Raw genomic sequence first — 16,379 nt, 5'->3', positions numbered from 1 at the left:
GTTAGGGGTGGCAATGACCCAACTTGGCTTTGAGCTACTAACTTGCTCTGTGGGCCTGGCCTGGGTGGCCCGGTCAATCTTTGATCGGGCTTGGGTTCAACTCATTTTCGCAGGACCAGGCCTGTCATAGCTCAGCCCAACCTGACTTTATAAGTATACGTGTTATATTCTACAAATATGCTATTTCAATCCCGGTTTAGGCAACTCATCCATCTTGAATGTAGACAGTTGGTTCCATACCTGTGGATGTGTGGCCCACCTGATCAGTGGATAGATTAAGAACATTTAGGGATTTCAACAATCTACGGGCCAGGCTCGACCAAAATTTCAGGCTTCGCCCGAGACTGGCACGGCGCAAACTGGGTCCACTGCCACCCCATCTTGTCCATAATACGGAATGGACAGTCCCGATTGATAAGACATAAGACAACATGCGCAGTGTACGATGTAGACAGAGAGAGAGATTAACCTTCAGATAAAAAGATAACAACAGCCAACGAATGGAGGATATCCAAAAAAATAAAACAAAACAACAACAAACGGCGGGATTTGTTATCTACACTTGTTTTATTGAGTTACAAACACCACAACAAAAAAAGGTTAAAAAAAACCTACTAAGCATATTCTTCGGAAGCAGGAAGGGATTCGTAGGAGCCAATGAAGATATCGCCGTAGACCAAACCAGCGAGGCCACCGCCTATAAGTGGGCCCACCCAGTATACCCAGTTGCCAGAGAAGTTTCCACTAGCGACCGCCGGACCGAAGGATCGGGCCGGGTTCATCGAACCGCCGCTGAATGGACCGGCAGCGAGGATGTTGGCCCCGACAATGAACCCGATTGCGATGGGGGCAATAGTTCCGAGAGACCCCTTCTTGGGGTCAGCTGCTGTGGCGTAGACGGTATAGACGAGAGCGAAGGTTATGATGATTTCCATCACTACCCCTTCCAATTCCGACACGCCCGCCGCAACGCCGTGAGTTGGGATTGACTGATCAAATCAACGAGTTAGATTAACCGGCTAAGCAATTGGGTGCGTGTGCTTTCCCTATGAGCGATGTCAGTCTTAATGGCATTTTAGTAATTTACTATAATGGACCACAACCATTCATCATGTATAGAGCACGGTGACTACCTCACTAATGGACCACAACCATTCATCATGTATAGACCATGGTGCGAAACAGCTTGGTGATCTACGTGTAAATGGCTGGGTTGGAGTGTCCCATCCCTAAAAAATTTGTTCATTGGGCCATCCAGGACCGGATTCACGAGATGGATGGTTTTGATCACTGATAGTGGGTCCATTTCAAGTGATGGGACCTGAGAACTACAGTTCAGATCCGTGGCACATGTACAAGTATATCAGTCAAGATCTGTGGAGTTGCCAGCAGGATGAATGGTCCAGATTATTGTGCATGGGCCTCGTGTACGGTGAAGGGCCCTAGGAATTGGATCACATGACTGTAGGGCTGCCAAGTGGCCAGGCTGGCCATGGTCTTTTGGACGGACGGGCCTAAAATCCAGGCCTGCCTATTGATTGGGCCGGGTTGGGAATGTCTAATGCCCAAACGGCCCGATCTATTAAGGGTTTCATGGTGGCGCTCGGGCTTAGGTTTCATTTTCAAGGTGAGGCTAGGACAATACCCGGCCCGGCCCGGCCGGAGTCTGGCCGTTGACAGCCGCAGACATTAGCAATCTCGCCGCGAGATATGAAATATTTTCTAAAAGGACCAAAATAACCTCGAAATAAAATGCTTTTGAAAAATACCTTGCCATTGGTGACGAATTTCAACAGGAAGCAGGCAATAATAGACCCCACCAGCTGAGCGATCCAGTAGAAGATGCCAGTAAGGATGGTGATGTTGCCTCCAATAGCCAATCCAAGGGTGACAGCTGGATTCAAGTGCCCGCCGGAGATGTTGGCTGCAATGGAGACTCCCACGAACAAGGCGAACGCATGTGCCACTGCGACGGCGACCAGCCCGGCGGGGTCCAACGCAGCATCTGTCGTCAACTTATCTGCACACGTGGCACATGTATGATAATTCCACTAGGACAAGTCCATATCAACTAATTTTTAACAGGTAAATTGTCTCAAACATGAGGGTCATTTTCGTGTGTATATATATATATATATATGTTTCTATGCGGACGAGCTCATGTGAACTTCCCATGAGGTCGAGCTGTGTGGGCCCACTGTGATGCGTGTTGAACATCAACACCGTCCATTTGATGGGTCCCCTTTAAATAATGGGATATCCCAAAAATCAGCCATATACAGAACTAAGATGGGCCATAACATCTAAAATCATGTGAAGACATGACTGAAACATATAAAAGCACTTGGTGAGGCCCACCTGAAATTTTGATGCGTCTGAAACTTGGTCTGAGTCCTCATCCAAGTGGGATACACATAATGGATGGGCTGGATTTGTGAACCACATCTCGGTGAGCCCAACAAAGGATTATGAATATTTTAATGGAGGGTAACCCATATCAACTTTTGCATGTGATGTGGCTCACGCAAGTCACGGATTGACTTGATTTTTAAGCCCCAGGCCCACCATTATCTGACCGATGGGGTAGATGCTCAACACACGTCACAGTGGGGCCCACACAGCTCGACCTCATGGGAAGTTGCCATGAGCTCGACCGCATAGAACCTTTTCCCAGACTCTGTGTGTGCGCGTGAGAACCGGGCCTATGTTACCGTCCTGAGTTGAGTTCAAAAACGAAATAGGATTGCGTACTGAGTTACTTAGTACGCTCTTATTGTACTGAGTAAACTCAGTTGGGTCCACCGCGAATGCATGTGGTTTATCCACGCCGTCCATTCGTTTTTCCAGATCATTTTATGGGTTCAACTCAAAATTGATGCATATAAAAATCTCAAGTGGGCCATACCACTGGAAAAAGTAGAAATATTGATTTCAACCGTTGAAAAATTTCTAAGGCCCACAGTGATGTTTATTTGTCATCCAACCTGTTCATAAGATCAGAAGTACATGGATGAAGGGAAAACACAAATATCAACCTGATCTAAAACCTCTGTTGGCCCCAAGAATTTTTCAATGGTAGATGCTCAATTCATACAGTTTCCAGTGGTGTGGTCCATTTGAGGATTGGACATACTCCATTTTTGGGAAAAAGGCCCTAAAATTATGTGTTAAAGGAGATGGAAGGAGTGGATAAAATGCATGAATGACACAGGGGCCCACGGAGTTTACTCAGTACGCTTACCGTACTGAGTTACTCAGTACACAATCCGCTTCCTTCAAAAACTCTATGCGTGACCCGGTTCATTCTCCCTGGCAGCCTTACTAGGCTCCAAAGAAGGCAAATGGAATCCTGTAAATGACCAAAGTACCCTTGTAGCCAAATTCGTAATCTACGATCGGTCTGTCCCACCGCTTGTGCGTGTCGAGTAGTGTAAATGGGTGCATGCATGTATCCATACACGTGCCCTGGTGCTGGCTAACTTACTGTAAGCGATTGCGGACCCTACACCGGCGAAGACAAAAAGAAGGGTTGCGATGAACTCTGCTAGATAGGACTTCAACGATCCAACGCTGAAGGAGTCGCCGAAGCTACCGAATGCAAGCTTCACCATGTTTGGAACGTTTCAGAGATTTTCCGAACCGACTCTCCTTTGAGAAGCTAGCACTGACCTTGATGAGGTATTAAGCCTGTGAACCATGGTTTTATAGGGTGAGGCCACGTCGCTATGGGCCCAGCCGGCACCGACCTTGGCCCGCGAAGAGGAATTGAGAATGATATATGAGAATATCTTAATCTATGATGGTTGCCGCCCACCGACCCTTTTGAATTATTATCATCAAGTTTGCTAATCCCACACGTGCTTATAGTCCTGTCTGCCTACACACCACTGCATTGGCTATGATATGGAGAACGTGTGAAAGATCCGAGCAGTCCATCAGGTGGTACACACTGTGTAGATATATTGATCTATAAACCAGGGCAATCCAGTAGTCAGTTGTGTTACAGTGTATAAAACAAATGGATCGATAAATTTAGTCTTTTGTAGCCGCACATTTCTTTTGATATTTTGTGGCCCACCTGATAAGTAAATCTTCCAAAGTTTTGGTATATGGAATCTAAGAAGTGTGGCCACCTGATGGAGTGCTTGGATTTTGTAGGAAATCACCACATTAGCATGTACTCTGGGCTGTAGATGGACAGAGCTGTACACGTGTGGCTTTAGCAAAAACTCTATTATCATTATGTGCGTTAAGACAACTACTTAAGTCGTAATTAACAGTCGACATTTCAAGGACCGGACCCGATCGAGTCCGTCTAGAGTCATGGGAGTTACCGTAACCTCCATGTCATGTCTGCAAACGTGGCAGAAGAACGAACCGTTCATATGATAGGTGATATAGTTAATGGGACATGTTGCAAAAACTACACCGTTTGGACGATTCTAACCTCTTAATCAGTGTCACAAGAATGGAAACTGGAAAGAAAAGGACAATATGGTTCTCATTTAATGAGAAAAGGCCCATTTATCATGTTGTTATGAAACGGTCAAATCAAAGAAATTTCTGCTCAATTCCCAATCAATGCTGGGCCCCACAGGATGCCTGGTACCGATCATCATATTTATGGTACACAATCAGGTGCACCGAATGCTGTGTGCCTCCAGACGCAGCGAATCAGTTTCCCTGAGAGAATGGCTAAAGACAAAAAGAAGCCAATTGATAAGCATGTCCTAATCCAAAATGGACAGACCGTTCGATTCCTCATGTAATATTAAAAGGGTCCGGTGCATCCGGTGCGTCCTAAGGTATAGTGCTCTTACTTCCATAATTACAAATGGACAGTCCAATTAATTAATCTAGACCATCCATTACATCTGACCCCCCTGCCATGGATCACCATGCAAAAATCAGATAGATCAAGTAATTCTAACTATCCATCGATATCCTATAAAATGGAACGGTCAAGAATGTTCACGGGAAATAGATACCATCTAACCATCGATTTGAAGAGTCCCATCATGGATCGCTTTCATCGCAATTTCCTAGCCTTTCCATCCGTGACTTGAAAAAAACAAAAAGGATGAATATAGAAAAATAAGGCCAATTTCAGATGGATAGGACATTTAATTGTTGTGATGTTTGCCTCATGACACATGAAAGGTGGGCCAGACAAACCACGTAATGGACGGTGCCAGATTTATTGTTTTGAATGTCCACCCGTCCCATTTGATTAGAAGCACTATTAATTATTGTGATGTGAGAGCATAAAGACATTTCATTATTATTATTATTATTTTAATTTATTTTCCAAATAAGGTGGGTTAAGTATAATTTATACGGCTTTGATTGTGGTATTGTGTATGTTTAATCATCATTCATTTGTTAAAGGACAAGACTACCCTTTTCTGTCATCCCCAGTTTTTAGATGGTGGTGACTGATCTACTGATTGCGTGGCAAACAGGTGTCTAAATCCAGACCGTTCAAACTGTGGATCAATTGCCAATGCAGAGCAGCACTAAAGTTTCAGTCATTCGATGGTCTTAGCCGTTGTATCGTAAAGCCATTAAATCCAGATGTTAGTTTTGCACATCTAAAAAATGGTCTTGAGTCATCCTCTACCAGTGACTAGAGTTATCCGGACCATCCAAGTTGTCAGTTCCATTATGGATGGAGCAGATATGTAAAATCATATTGATCAAGCAATCCTAACCATCCAATTAATGGCTGTCAAATGGATGGTTAAAACTAAAATATTGAATGGTTCAAATTCGAAGGGGAAAACTCAGATGGTTAAGATTGTCCTCTCAGCGCAATATCCCGGTTATGTTCCATCCAAATTTGGGTCAGAGAGGTTTGGACGGTCTGGATTTCCATACAACTATGACATATGTACATTCAGGGAGCATTTTTTTTAGGGCCTCTTTGTTTTTCAGAGAAATGGGAAATACCTTGGAAATTGTAATTATTACAACCTCACTGCGTTTGAAAATTCATGGGAATTTGTGCATGTGAAATTGGTTTAAAAGATGTAATTTTAATTTTTGAGCGGTAAGGTAATGCGAATGATATATCCATTCCGTCATCCTGTTTTATTACAATATTTTGGAGCATGAGACAAAAAATGAAGCAGATCCAACACTCAAGTGGCCCACGCCAAAAGAAACAGTGGCCCTACAAAGTTTTTAACGGTAAGTATTCGATTCCCTGTTTTGTATGACGTGATCCAATTGAGTATTGGATATGCCTCAATTTTTTCCTCATGCTATAAATTCAACTGGAATAATGGATGAACGGTGTAGATAAGAGAAATGCATCACAGTGGGACCCACAGATATTTTGTAATATTCTTAGTTTTCGTGTCAAAAAGTAAGTAGTCAAATCAGGTTAGTTGTAAATGTAGGGGGAAGTAGCTATTACTTTTTTACACTGCATTTATCATTTCACCGGAAAATCAAACACTGCAAAACCCGCATTGGAGGCTAATTCATTATATAATTTTGATGAATGAACATATACAATCATATCATGCTACCACATTTCTCGGCCAATCTGTCACTATGCGCACAGAACATCCATGCCATACAAACATTGGGCCCCATCATGAAACCCCCCTAGCGTAAAAATCAGCACCTGATCCAACCACCGGGTTCTGCAACTGTATTTGGCCAGAATCATCTGACAACCGTTGATTTGATAGTCTAGCCCAATTATTAGCGGTTTGGGCTGACTTTCGGGCCGGGTGAGCTTCACAAGGCGGCCCACCTTATGGACGGTTTGATGTCCTTCATAAATGATACTGCGGCCGAAAGGAAAGTGCAGAATGGTAAACTTATCTTGCTACGGTTGCATGATTGTACGAGAGACTATCTCGGGGGTGGTTGAACCTGGAAAGCTCTCTCAAGCAATGGCCATTTAAAAATGGTGGTGACTCATCTATTGCATACCGACAATAGTTGTACAGCAATTCAAGCCGTCCATATAGCTGAGCCTATCTGGATGGAGCATGACCCAAAAATAAGACAGGGAAACATATGATTTTTCTCTTGGAAATTGGACAACTCACTATTTTGTTTGTAATCATCCGTTTGACAGCCACCAATTGAATAATTAGGGTTCATTGATCAACTTGATTTCAGATAAATGCTCCATCCACAGCATGCCCCACAATCTGGATGGTCTGGATAACTGTACACGAGTGCCCCATTCATCAACGATGAGTCCCCGCTAATTTCAAAGCGGTGGTGAACTCTCCAAATAGTCAAGAAATATATAATAAAACAATGTAATGGCGGTGCCCTTTGTTATGAGTGGTCGATGTCCCTTCTCTTGTTGGATTGTCTAATCCTGCTTAGGTGGCAGAGATTAGCTCAAATTGATGAGTTTTCTTTTCTTTTCCTACAAGTCAATATTGATATCCGAAATTTTAATTATAAGAGTGGACGTATAAACATAATTATGTTTTAAAAGCCTAAGAAAGTTCCAGAATAGATTTAAAAAATGGCGGAATAACTGATGTTTTGCACCAGCTGGAGGAATTTTGGCCTTTTCTATCATCAGTTGCAAATATCACTTTGATTATTTAAAAGGGTAGTTTTGTTATTTTAAATCATTATGTTCTTGTGAATTTGGCTTGTGGTGGCCTACATGCCTGGCTCACTACCCGGATTGGACGATCCTAAATGTCTTATGGGTCCCCTATTATATGAAGATAGATGGCGTATATATGGGTGAATGTCTCCCATTTCTATGGGCGCATGTGTGGTGGGAATATCTGGTTGATGTGATATCCTGGGAGCGGTCCATCTACCATTGGATCGGTATCGTCTACAAAACCTGTTTAACTAGGGAGCGCGTAGAACACCTGAGTTTTGAATGGATGTTTTTTGCATCTTCCCTCAATCCTAGTGATTCACACCTGGCCAACGAGTTCAATGAAAGATGCTCGTCCTGGTGGTCTCACAAACAAACCTATGGGTGGCATCTCATCGCTATCATCCCCTATGGTGTGGCCTACGTGAATTTGGATCTAGCTGATTTTTTACCCCAGGAACTAGCATCAAAGAACTTACCTGATGGATGGAGTGGATCTCATCATATATATATATATATATATATATATATATATATATATATATATATATATAAACAACAAAGTGGGCCACAAACAGTGACGGTGATTTTCGCCCTACATCCAGGTCCATCCACCTTGAGGCCTGTAACATGAACGAGTCCCTGTACACATGGTTGGGGGCGGCAGCGTATCAGGTATGGATTAGGTGGGAGTCAGCCCAAGCTGTCCTCATTTGCAAAGCCAACCCAGAATTATTGCCTTATGGTTCGAACCCCTTAAAACCATCAAGCCCAAGCCTGACCCAACTCGAACGGGTTGGGCTCAACACTGCAGAGCATGACCCAGCTCATGTTTAAAAAGAGACCATATTACACAGATTCATCATGTTTATTGAACTATACAATCTTCTATCAGTCTATTTCATCTGGTGCAGCATATATTAGCAGGTTGGGTTGGGTCAGGTAGGGTTCAATCCAAGCACGAACTATTTACTTAAATGGCCATTTATATGGACCTCATTTCGAGACTGAGTGAGCTGACTGCTGCCCCTTTAGCTAACCATCCTCAGAAGTGGGTCAGACCCACCGGCGGACCCGACCCATTGCCAGCTCTACATGGCATACTGTGATTGGTGGCTTACCACATGCACCAGGAATTACTGTATCATTCCCTGCTAGGGAAATGTACGGTGGATAAGGTCTAAAAGACTAAAAAATTGAACATGATGGTCGTGTGATCTTTTTCAATGTGAATAGTGTGGAGGATATGCGTTGTATATTCCTTCATGAGAGGATGTTTTGCATTCGTTGCACTGGATTAGGAAGGACAGTACGTCGCATTCCGCAAACCATGATGGTTGTGGTGGTTGATCGAGACCGTCCATTTTGTAGATCCTATTGATGGATGTGCCATACTTGAAAAATGACAACAAAATGGAAAATCATACAAAGATGAACAGTCTCTATCAAATGGATAGTAAAGATGTGAAATTGTCATCGATCAGACATTCAACAGGAAAATCAAAGGCCATAGTTGTTGGTTTGGTGTGATCTTCAACCTTCGGCCATCTATGATTATGAACAGGATAGACTTGATGGGCGGTCTGGATCAGCTTCATAACTACCATGTAGTGGGGGGTGAACGGCCCTTGGAGATGAGGCGAACCCGCAAGAACAGAGATCTCCAGCGCTGCTGTCCCAAGACATGTACACCTGCTGGACCCTGCACATGACCCTCTTCATCTTTCTACCATCTGCGTAGAAAGATGAGGTAAAGCAAGCTATCCAGGCCATTCAAAATCTGGGTCCCACTTCGGAGGAGCATATCTTTAAAAGTCCAATTAATTTCTACCAAATACATGGTTAAAAAGAAAACTGTGAGTGGTCCAAATCCGAAGAGAAAATCAGATGTTTAATGTCACGGCCTGAATTCTGGATACCAAGCGTGCATCTAAATCCTTATCATGACCCATACACTAATTGTACACAAGTCAATCCAAGTGTCTGCCGATCGAATCGATGGCACCGCCGATCGAATTAATTGAACTTTTGATCGATGGACTCTAATCGATGGCTTGTCAATCAAATTGCCCCCATTCGATCAAATAAAAAATAAATAGAAATTCAAACAGTTTAGTCATGTACTATTTTCGGCACCTTCCATCGAATCAAACTCTGATCGTTGTTCAAATCAAAGGAAGCTGAATCTGATCAGTGTTGATATATTGAATTGAAAATTTGGGGATCCATATATTTTAATGTTTTGAGTTCTACTTATGTTTGATGGATGGATTTAAATCAATCATTGACCGTCTCTTGCTCAATTACAATGAATGACCTTTGATCAACTTGAACCAAACCATCCATACATTAATATATCAAAATTATAAAATTTAACTAATTAACATTCTTTGATTAGTGCGGCCCAACATATAGTTAGATTGATCATCAAATCCTGGATGTCGGCATAATTTGATATCCGAAATTTGATAAACGATGCAAATCAAATCAGATCACAATCATCCAGTGAATTGACATAAGGGATCATTACATGATTTTTTTTTTAAAGATTACATTTGATCAATGTAGCTTATCCAATGGTTCAATAGATTTGAAATTTGCAATTTTAATAGATTCAGACCTTATAAATCTGTTATTGGCATGAATTTGATCATATATAATGAAATAATTAATATAATTCTTTATGCTAAGTCACAACTTGCGTAGAGAATTATACCTTCTGACTTATAATTCATATATTGATACTTGAATTATTTAATCAATTTAAATCATATAGTGCAATTACAAAATAGAAAATACTCTACATTACTCATAATTAAGAGGAAAAATAATTAAATCTCCATCATAGAATGTAACATATATAAATTAACATCTCTTACTTAACTTGATTCGTGCAGCCCATTTGATGGTCAGATCGATCCGAAAATCGGGATCTTAACATGTTTTAATCTTAAAAATCACATGATTCATATGGATTGGATGTGATACATCAAGATGACTCCACACCAATCTCTTTAAAAGAGATATTTCGCATGAGATTAGGGTCTTTTCATCATATATTTCAATAGATCTATGTGATGAACACGTGGCCCATCTGCACCGTTCATTACATTGATCGAGTGGAAATTCCTTAAGTTTACAAAAGAGAAAATACGAAGGGAGTGCATGGGACCTACCACTTAGAGCTTCTCTGCAAAGATTTCCTTCCTCTCTCTCTTTATGTTTTTCTCATCTTTTGTGCACAGAGTTTTTCGGTGTTTTTTTTTTAATTTTTCGTTGATTTTTTTTCAGATAGAATATTTTCTCAGTTCAATGGTGCAGCATCCACAATTGGGTTAGTGATTTGGACGGTAGAGACCAAATCCGTATAACTATGCAATGTGTACATTTGAAGAGCCACTAGCTATGCAATGTGTACATTTAAAGAATCACTATCGTTTTTTTATGTCCCGCAGGGGCCACTTTTATGAGCTTGAGAAATTAGTGGACCAAGTGGATTTCTCACGCCCATTTCTTTAAGCCCTTAAATAAGCATTGAAGCAATTGATCGATAGTGGTTTCAGCGATGATGTTTGAGCCTCCATTGGTCCAACGCCTAGCCGCAATGAATCTCATCATCTCAAGTTGATATCAATCGCTTTAAGTTGAGCTTATTGAATTTCAAGTAGAGTTGCTGACGTTCATAGCTATAGCTTTTCTTTTTTTTTAAAAAAAAAAATCTCTTTTAGTCTATTCAAAACTCCAGTCAGAATAATGAGTTTCGTATTTTGATCATTTAATTTCTTCTCTTCATCTTCTTCCTCTTCTGCTACTACTTCTTAGAATTTCATTGAGTAAAATGAATTGTCCGGGTTACAAAGGGGTTACACACATAGAGAGGTTTCAAGATTGCGTCCTTGCTAAATAATAATAATAATAATAAAATAATAATAAAAAATTAAAAAAATCTTATGTATTTTCTTGAAGAAGGCATTATCCACTAAAGTATTCTCGTTTGTTAGATGCGTGTGCCTGGAAAAGTCAATCATGATGGCTACTTAATTAAATGAAATATTTTTTAATTTTTATCATTAACTATGTAGAACTTATGCATTTAATATGTTTAGCAGGTTGTAAGAGTTTCTTACGGAATCTTTCTTGTTAAGTCCATCAAAAAAGGATGAAATGGTCACAATGGCTGTCATGGTGACGAGAGAGTTGTATCACCAGGGTTCTTAATTAAGTACTATAAATTTCATAATCACTCTATTGAATTTGAGTGGCCCAAATTAATTTTGTGATTATTCTCTATGTGGAATCAATGACGAATTGAGATAGATGAATTTTCACCATTAGGCATTTTGCTACCATCACTCTTCTCCTCATGGTAGTGTGATTCTTCGTTTTGTACTTAAAGGTTACCTGTATTGGGCTGACTGAACATTTGCATCCATAAATTGCATTAAGTTTCTTAATCAGAAGTCCATCATGCTTGGATATTATCAAGTTGATTATTTGATTTTGTACTAACTTTGACTATTCCTTAAAATTGAAGTCATGAAAGATTTCATGATCTTACTGTTGTGGGCCTTAACATACTTTATTATTATTATTATTATTATCATTATTATTGGTCTGCTAGAATGTGGTAGAAGCCTCACATAGACCAACATGGAATCGGCTAGCTTTTCGGGACTAGTTATAGATGGATCTTTTCGGTTGAACCGTCCAATCAAATGTTTTAAAGCTGATCAATGCTTTCAAATGTTTTGATGTAGTATATGCCACTTGATATTGGAATAGCCTAACTTTTATTGTATCCATTCATCTTAGTGGAGTGAGTCTAATGAATGAATTGAATGGAATATACAGAATGCAGTGACCCCGCAAACATTCTAGAAAAAATAAAATCATTTTCTTTTCATAAAACCCAACTGGACATAAAGTAATGAAACTGCCATGAGAAGTAAACTCATCAGAACGGGTTTCCATTAAAGAATGCCTGATAAGTAAACCCGTTTCAGATGGTCAATGCAATCTTTCTCCTTCTTTCATCATGTGTATGTGTTATTATTATTATTTTTCGTAAAGCCAATAAGATCATTTTCCCTGCGACTTTACCTGTTTTTCCAGTACTCTGTTTGAAATAATTGTCAACCTGCTCACGCTTCAAATTTCATTATTATTTTTTTAGTTTTCTTCTACGAAATTGAATGGAGGGTTGGATTACTAACTGTTTGGTTGCTACTTAAAAATATGGGTTATTCAATTTATGTTTAATCTTTACTAAAATTTCTAATGTATGATTACCGTTAACTAAAATGAAATAACTCATCTTTAAGAATAATTCTATTGGAGCTAAGCAATAATAGAAAAATAGTTTGAAACCGAAGAGGAGTGGGACTGGGCTTTATTATTATTATAAAATGTCATATGGGCTGAACCTGGGCAGTACTTTATTATACTTATGAGGGATTTTTAGTCGAAAATTCCTCACGAATGCTGGTTTTATGAGAAGATATTTTTAGCTTTCCTAATTACCGAAGTTTAGAGCTTTACGAAGTTGTGTGTGCATTAATGCTCGTGTGCATACTACACATGATCTAAGCCATCAATCAACTTCGTCCCACATTGTACATGTCTTTTTAAAAATAATAAATAAAATCTGATTCAACTAGCATGTGGGCCTCAATATTATTTTGGAAACTATAGTATCTAACAGGTGGATTAACCTGATTCTTGGGCCAGAGTATCAATATAATGATGCTGTTCTGATGGATTGATTGGATCTCGGACCTATAATGTATTGGGTGGTTAAAAATGAAACATAGATTAACTTTTTATAACAATGAGTGTGTACTCCATAATATAGATATGCTAATGCAAACACGGCCCTTGTAATTCTATTTGAGTCATGTGAAATATTGTACATTCTTGCTGATGCATGGCTAGAATCATCCTTGGCTTGGCATATTAGTACTTTAGTGGTTGCGGATGACGCACTCGATCAAGGCAGGGGATTTGTGGGGCCCACCGAAATGTATATCTTTTATCCACCCCTTTTTAACCATCTTGCTAGATTATTTTATGCGATGAGAACAAAATGGTTCAGATCCAAAGCTTAATTGGACCACACCACAAGAAATAATAATGGAGATGAAGGGAACTTTCCTATGGCCCATCGTGATGTTTATTTGCCATCGAATCTATTGATAGGGTCATTCTAACAGGAAAATAAAATATCAGCCTGATCCAGAACTTCTGTGCTTCCAAGAGGTTTTTAACGGTGGCCATTCAATCCCCACTGTGTGGTCCACTTGAAACTTGGATCTGTCTAATTTTTGGAATCATCCACTAAAATGACCTGTTAACCTGGATGGGCCGTGTTGATAAAACACATACATCAAGTTGGACCCAACAGAGCTCCTTGCTGGATGAGTCCATTCTAGACTAAATCCGCATCAACATTTGGCTGCGTGTACGAAGTTATTATTATGGAACGCTAATCACGATGTTTGTGAGAAATCCACCTAGTTCATCCGTTTTGTGAGATCATTTTAGGACATGCACGTAAAAAGAGGCAGATTCAAAACTAAAGTGGCCACAATAGAGAAAATTCAAATTTGGGGATTACCATTAAAACCTTCTGAGCTCCACCTCTGTATTTATATGCCATCCAAACCGTTTATAAGGTCATTCCCGCTAGGATGAAGTGAAAGCACAAAACACTCAGTCGTGGTACAAAACATCTGCGGCTGTATAAATATTTCAATGGTTGTCACGGAATCCTTTTAATTACTCTAATGCGACTCACTTGAGTTTTGTATCCACCGCATTTTTTGTTGGATATCTTAAAATGAGCTCACAAACTGACAAGAAGTATGGATTTCTCACTTTCACCGCGGTTGGCCCACCTAGCATCCCATTGCAGTAACTTCCTCTTTTGCAACGAAACCATGCATTTTCCAAATTTGAGAAAACCTTTGATATTTTGCAGTGCGCGGCTTCGATTGGTGTGATTGATAACCTACTGTAGTTGATTGATAACATAAATGAGTTCCGAAGCATGCTTTCCTATATACGAAAGCTAGATGAATCTTTTGGGAAAATCAGCACCTCTCATAAATTGCCGAGTAAAAATCCTTATTTATAAAGTGGCATATACATGCAACAATACACTGTTTGGAAATGACTGTGACAATACATGCAACAATGCAACTAAGCAGCATCAGCAGCCGCGAGAGACGGTTGGCTGCTGGTAAGAGCCATAACGTTTTCATACACCAGTCCAGCAATGCCTCCTCCAATCAAGGGTCCCACCCAATAAACCCCATGGTTCTTAAAATCACCTGTGATCACGGCCGGTCCGAAGGAGCGGGCTGGGTTCATCGAACCACCCGTGAATGGACCGGACGCCAGGATGCATCCCCCCACTACAAACCCAATTGCAATGGGCCCCATAATTCCGAGTGGACCCTTCTTCGGATCCCTAGTTGTATACACGGTGTACACGAGTGCGAACGTCGTCACGCTCTCTATGGCCGTACCTCCAAACCCGGTTATCTCCGAAGCCAGCCCATGAGTCGGGATTGCCTGAATAAACAGAAACCCGGATTAGAAATAAAATAAAACAATAAACGGGTTTAAGCGATTTTCCTGCTTATGACGGTGCCCACGTGTGGGGGCGGAAAATGTCAGAGATCTGGGCTGACAAAATACGTGTGACACATCCAGGCCATTGATCTCTGCAGTCTCTGACGCGTGTTCCACCCACTTCGCATGAGAGGCCCGCATTGAATCACGACCCTTGCTTTTACCTGGCCACGTGTTACTAACATGAGGAAGAGACAAGCCATGGTGGATCCCAGCAACTGGGCCACCCAGTAACAGGTGCCAGTTAGGATGCTGATGTGGCCTCCGACTGCCAATCCAAAAGTGACAGCTGGATTCACGTGACCTCCAGAGGTATTTGCCGCAACGTACACTGCCACAAACAAGGCGAATGCATGCGCAACGGCGACCGCAACGAGGCCGGTTACGTCGGATGAGGCATCGGACGTAAGCTTTCCTGCATACGTGGCACCAAAATGAGAAATGCAAAGCTTCACATGTGCCAACTTGACCACTTGTGCAAGATCAGAACCGCTCATCGGGACTCTACATGTGGACTTTCTCTGTTCTAATCAGCGGGTAAAACACCCTGTGGGTTCTACAATGTCGAATATGTAACATCCATCCCGTCCATCATGTTCTATTGTTAATTCTATCATGCATGAGAGTGAAGAAACAAAATTCGACCTGATCCAAAACTCAGATGGGCCACACCGAGAGTGAAGAAACAAAATTCGACCTGATCCAAAACTCAGATGGGCCACACCTCATGAAATTATCGGTTTTAAGAGTCATAGTTATTATATTTCCTAATGTTGTGAATGGCCCGTCTTTGTGGTTGTTCCGAATTGATCAGTGGTCTAGATTATACCATCACAAAAGACTTACCGGCAGAGATTGCCGATCCTACTCCAATGAAGACGAAAAGAAAGGTGGAGATGAACTCTGCAAGATATGATCGGAGACTGTGTGGGCCAAACGCTTCTTCGATCAAGTCCAATTTTGATCCCATTTTCACAATCAGTCTATCCATGCCGTACATTTATTTAGATCTCCCTCTTCACTTTCATTCATCAAGCACAGAAAAGAAAGGTTAAAAAGGATAGGCCTCGTTGATGGGATTTTTATACAGTTATTCCACGGTTTTGACCGTTTTCTAACCATCTCTAAATCCCGTTTGAAAGACACGTGGAAGTAT

General features: G+C 40.9%; 2 protein-coding genes across 2 annotated transcripts; both read right to left on the bottom strand.

The window, feature by feature from the left end:
- Positions 1-520: 520 nt before the first annotated feature.
- Positions 521-3,692, bottom strand: LOC131233318 (probable aquaporin TIP-type RB7-5A). The gene is made up of 3 exons (XM_058229980.1): positions 3,485-3,692; positions 1,770-2,020; positions 521-989 (listed from the first exon to the last, which is right to left on the bottom strand). The coding sequence occupies exons 1-3, from the start codon at positions 3,609-3,611 to the stop codon at positions 615-617; spliced, it is 753 nt and encodes a 250-aa protein (XP_058085963.1). The 5' UTR covers positions 3,612-3,692; the 3' UTR covers positions 521-614.
- An 11,096-nt stretch (positions 3,693-14,788) lies between these two features.
- On the bottom strand, positions 14,789-16,356 carry LOC131233771 (aquaporin TIP2-1-like). The gene is made up of 3 exons (XM_058230562.1): positions 16,070-16,356; positions 15,388-15,638; positions 14,789-15,163 (listed from the first exon to the last, which is right to left on the bottom strand). Exons 1-3 carry the CDS (start codon positions 16,221-16,223, stop codon positions 14,789-14,791), a joined length of 780 nt encoding a protein of 259 aa, XP_058086545.1. The 5' UTR covers positions 16,224-16,356.
- Positions 16,357-16,379: the final 23 nt, after the last annotated feature.

This window comes from Magnolia sinica, chromosome 18 (assembly GCF_029962835.1).
Source record: "Magnolia sinica isolate HGM2019 chromosome 18, MsV1, whole genome shotgun sequence".
Taxonomy (NCBI): Eukaryota; Viridiplantae; Streptophyta; class Magnoliopsida; order Magnoliales; family Magnoliaceae; genus Magnolia; species Magnolia sinica.
This window is presented reverse-complemented; position numbering and strand designations above follow the sequence as displayed.

What these genes read in the sequence shown, in the direction of transcription:
- LOC131233318 (XM_058229980.1), bottom strand. Translation starts at nt 3,611, where the DNA reads ATGGTGAAGCTTGCATTCGGTAGCTTCGGCGACTCCTTCAGCGTTGGA. An exon ending in AGGGTCCGCAATCGCTTACA is followed by an intron (nt 2,021 to 3,484) that starts GTAAGTTAGCCA and finishes CCACGTGTGCAG; the next exon opens with ATAAGTTGACGACAGATGCT. An exon ending in AATTCGTCACCAATGGCAAG is followed by an intron (nt 990 to 1,769) that starts GTATTTTTCAAA and finishes TGATTTGATCAG; the next exon opens with TCAATCCCAACTCACGGCGT.
- LOC131233771 (XM_058230562.1), bottom strand. Translation starts at nt 16,223, where the DNA reads ATGTACGGCATGGATAGACTGATTGTGAAAATGGGATCAAAATTGGAC. An exon ending in AGGATCGGCAATCTCTGCCG is followed by an intron (nt 15,639 to 16,069) that starts GTAAGTCTTTTG and finishes CCACGTATGCAG; the next exon opens with GAAAGCTTACGTCCGATGCC. An exon ending in TGTTAGTAACACGTGGCCAG is followed by an intron (nt 15,164 to 15,387) that starts GTAAAAGCAAGG and finishes CTGTTTATTCAG; the next exon opens with GCAATCCCGACTCATGGGCT.